The sequence below is a fragment of the Limulus polyphemus genome, unplaced genomic scaffold, assembly GCF_000517525.1.
Source record: "Limulus polyphemus unplaced genomic scaffold, Limulus_polyphemus-2.1.2 Scaffold122, whole genome shotgun sequence".
NCBI classification, from domain to species: domain Eukaryota; kingdom Metazoa; phylum Arthropoda; class Merostomata; order Xiphosura; family Limulidae; genus Limulus; species Limulus polyphemus.
Window position 1 is genome coordinate 970148 of NW_013665732.1, and position 4557 is coordinate 974704.

The 4557-nt window shown below is 35.0% G+C and overlaps 1 protein-coding gene across 1 annotated transcript in view; it reads right to left on the reverse strand.

The window, feature by feature from the left end:
- Positions 1-4557, reverse strand: part of LOC106472622 — a 42433-nt gene that overhangs the window by 24379 nt on the left and 13497 nt on the right. The window contains exons 6-7 of the mRNA XM_022402091.1: positions 2856-3146; positions 2128-2415 (exon numbers count right to left, since the gene is read on the reverse strand). Coding sequence (XP_022257799.1) covers positions 2128-2415; positions 2856-3146 — 579 coding nt within the window. The remainder of the gene's footprint in view (positions 1-2127; positions 2416-2855; positions 3147-4557) is intronic.

The window sequence follows — 4557 nt, forward strand, 5'->3', positions numbered from 1 at the left end:
AAAATCAGAGGCATCCCCCATTCTGGCTGTTATTGAGCATTTATTATCATTGACGTCAACTATATTCATAGATGGCGCCACGTCCTTACAACAAAAACAAAAAAACTTCGTTAAATTTTCTGTAACACAACATACACACGGGGAGGGAACACAAACGTCTTATATGTCTCCGAGAGTGCGCTGACACTGTCTATGGTTTGGTTTGATTTTGAATTTCGCGCAAAGCTACACGAGGGCTATCTGCGCTAGCCGTTCCTAACTGAGCAGTGAAAGACTAGAGGGAAGGCAGCTAGTCATCACCACCCACCTTCAACGCTTGGGCTACTCTTTTACCAACAAATAGTTGGATTGACCGTCACATTATAACGCCCCCACCGCAAGCATGTATGTTGGGACAGGGATTCGAACCCGCGACCTTCAGAGTGCGAGTCAAGCGCCATAACCACCTGGCCATGCTGGGCCTTGTCTATAGAGGAATGCAATGAAAAAAAATTGCTGTCACTATTGCAATAATACATAAACTCAGTTGAAATTTCTACTACAGCAACCACCATAAGGTTGATATGAAGAGCTATTCTTTTAGTTATACTAACTTCCTACTTTGATCCTTGTCCTTTCAAATTTGGCCTGTAAGACACTTCGGGGACCAATGACCGTCTAATAATTAATCACGTGAAACACTGTGGAAGGACATGAAGAGCTGGGTGTGAAAGCGGGCAACAGAAAGAACCCCTACCGCCACCACTTTGGTCACTACTTCTTCCTACAAAGTCACCCTGACCATCTCACAGTGAATACCATGTTTTAAGTATATACATATTGAGTTCTTAAAGCTTATACAAAACTTTTGGGATGTAATAATGAATATTGTAATAATATATTATGAATAGGAGGGGGCCCTCAATAGCCGCGGCACTTGAAATTCTTTTAGGTAGGATCAGAGTAAATTAATCCATGAAACTTTTTTCCCCTTTTTATTACCTATACTTTTGTGCGCCAGCAATACCAAACGTGGAGCGCGCTTATATTCGATTGGATTTTACTACTCATCAGAATCTCTACCAGCCTACCCTCAAATTGAAATTCCTTTAAGTATGATTAGAGTAAATTAATCTATGAGATATGGGGGGTGGTCAAATTCATGAATCGAGAAAGGGTTTGGCCTCCTCAAGCCAAAATTATAATTAGATCTCAAATCGGCCAAGAGTTGACGGAGCTATGAGCTAAAGCTTTGTACTTGAAAAAAAAATCTCAGGGCCATTCTATGAGCCGCTATGCAACGGCTAATAAATTGTGTGAAAGTAGGATTTTTGTGTTATTTATCATAGCATCCACCCCACATTTTTAAAGTTCATAACCTAGATAAAGGAATGGTACCTCAGTTTGTATACAAATAAAGTCCAATATAAATGATTTATATATTTTTTGCAAATGGCTTAATTTTATATTTCATTTGACCGAAAGTTAAATGAAAACCTTTTATAACTTTGATTACATTATTAGACTTAACGGAAAAATCTTGCTAATAATAGTTACAAACAAACAAAATGCAAATATTCAATTACAAAGAAAACTCACACAATTATATTAACGTCTAAAAACTACATAATCGTTATATTCTTCAGTTTAGTAACGTTTCACGATTATAGTTAATTAAAATCTATACGATATAAATACATGATAATTTAGTACCACTGTGTTGGCTTGTAATCAGAAAAGTATATTATTACGCCTGTCGTAGCCTAGTGACTATTGTGTCGACCTGCGGACCGGAAAGACCACGGTCCGAGCCCGTGGTAAGATTCTGAAAAAAGTACCGCATTTTCAGCTGTGAGCGCGTTGCAAAAGTGAAAATTAATTCAGCTATTGGGTTAAAAATAATCATATGGGCGACATGTACTGTTACTTGGTTGCCTTCTTGATCAGGAGATCAAAATTAAATACTGTGGTGATCTCTGGACTACTCCATTAGCTCATTTACCACTTAAGGTGCCAGTGAGGTTACAAATACTAAATACTACTCCATTTTAAAAGAGCAAAGGTTTAATCAAATGGTAATAATATAAGAATGAAAATTAAGTTATATAACTAACTATTTTAAAAGTGTAAATAATAAAATTAACTTACGAACAGATAATAAAGTGAAAATACATGGTTTGTTTTGAACTCCAACCACATTTTGAGCTTTGCAAGCTAGAAATCCAAAGTCGTTTTCATCTTGTGGACTATAACGAGCTACACTCTTTACACCAAAGCTTTCAAAGGAGGAAATTTCCCTATTATTCTCTGTGTTGTTCACTTCCCAAGTAAAAGTAACATTAACGGGATCAGCTTCAACCTCACAGGATACTTCGGCCACTTCTTTCACTGTGACGGCATAAACAAATTTCTGACCTTTCTTACACACGGGGGCATCTAGGGAAATCAAATATCTCATTACAGGACAAAAATAATAACATAGATCTTTAACGCTGAATGAAGTGATCTTTCTTCATTTCAGTAAATGAGATAGAGTAAGTCTAAGAATACATCATTCAAATCACTGTGGCATTTGTAAAGAAAATACATAAAAAGTTGCTGCAGTCAAAATAAGACATTATAGGCTACAAACACACTAGCCTAAAGAACTGAAAATAGTCAGTTTTAATAAACTCATAATTAAATCCTAATTGTTAACCTCAATTTCCTACACTCATGGCAAATCATTTTTTTTACGAGAGGTTTATGTTTCACCTATATTCATAGTTTAGTTTCATAAATAATACATGAGTAAAATCGTAAAAATTCTTGTATTTTGACGTTGACTTTACCGATTGTGAAATTCACTTTTACCTCTAAGTTAGAGTTTTACTTGCATTTTATTTTAATCTCCAGCCCCTCGCTCTCCCCTCGTCCTTCTATGTTGTCAGCTAGACATCTGTAGATGCCACTTTGTTCTCTTCTAACGTTCTCCAGGACCAATGATTTATTGTTAACAAAAACCCCGGTTCGAGGATTCGTTAGTAATGTACCTCCTTGAAACTGCCATTCCATTCTCACAATCTTTGGGTTTGACTGAAACTCGCACTCCAAGTAAATATTATTTCCCTCGTACAACTTATCGGAAACTAGATTAGGATTCAGGCACACGGATAATTGAGGCGCATCTAATCAAGAAATTGAATTGCAAAAAAACGTATATTTTCAATGTGATTGCTAAAGAACAGGAAAACAAACTGATATATATATATACAGGCAATGAATATACCGATATTAAAATAGATAAAGACAAACATATGGAGATTATACAGAAAGTTATGTATATTAAAAGTCATAAGAGAAAAAAAGGCTGTGTATAAATATAATGATAGAAAGTAAGGTAGACGAAGTAGAATATTGACAGGGCTCCAGATAAATGTTCGAATTTTCAAAATTTAATTATAAGTTCTTGTACTGAGCTTAAAAACTAATTATATAAACTATAAGACCTTACTGAGAAAAAGAACAACACAAATCTCTTTATTTAATCTGCCTTCCCTTGCATCAAGATTTCATTAAGTCATGCTCTAGATTCAGTACCTGAAATTATGTTAAAAATAAAAATTAGAACTTCGATTGGAAGGTTGTTATTCACATACTCGATTATGAGATGATAAGATACTTAAAGAGTTATTATTTTATAATTGGTTTCAATAGATAATTTTATCATGGTTATGAACATATTTTCTGGTTGCTGTGTTCTAGTCACTTACTACAGAATGCATTGAGAATTTCACCCCAAATAAATTGATTTTCTTTGAAGTATTAAAAGTGAAATGTAACATCCAGCATATTTGTCTATTGTTAATAAATCTCCAAAGAAAGCACACTTAAAAAAATTAAACGAGTAACTCATATGTCATTTCTACGTTTAAAGTATAACTTTAATACCTACATTAAATAAATGCCCGACGTGAAAAGGAAAGTCTACCAATTTTTTGTACAATTGATCTGTAAGTTTCAAGACATTACTAATATACTTTTACTGATCATGATAAAGGAACGCTCATGTTTGATAGTCACTAAGAACATTTCGGTTTATAGCTGATCAAGTTTTGCACTCGACTAGCTTGACATTCGGTTCTATATAAAGTAACTGTTATTAAAAATGAATGGCATCCACTTAAACGAGGAGAAAACTGAGAATGAAGCAAGTGACATGGGTGAGGACAATGTAAACAGATGAAGAAAACGCGTGCTTCACAGGATCTAATTTAACAGTAACAAACTTGGGAGATCAGGACTACACTATAGAACATTCAGATTCTGGTGATATCGTTTAAATCTTACTATTCTTCGAATGGCCTACGTACAGGTAATTTGTATTTACCTTTACTCTCGGTGTCATTTATTGTTTAGCACTGTGGCATGATAATTGCAAATAATTCCTCACGAGAACAATTTTCTCTCTCTCTCTCTGTCTGTCTGTCTGTCACGCTTTGTAATTCATAAACGGTTAACTGTAGAAAAAATGACTAGAGGGAAGGCAGCTAGTCATCACCACCCACCGTTAACTCTTGGGCTACTCTTTACCAACGA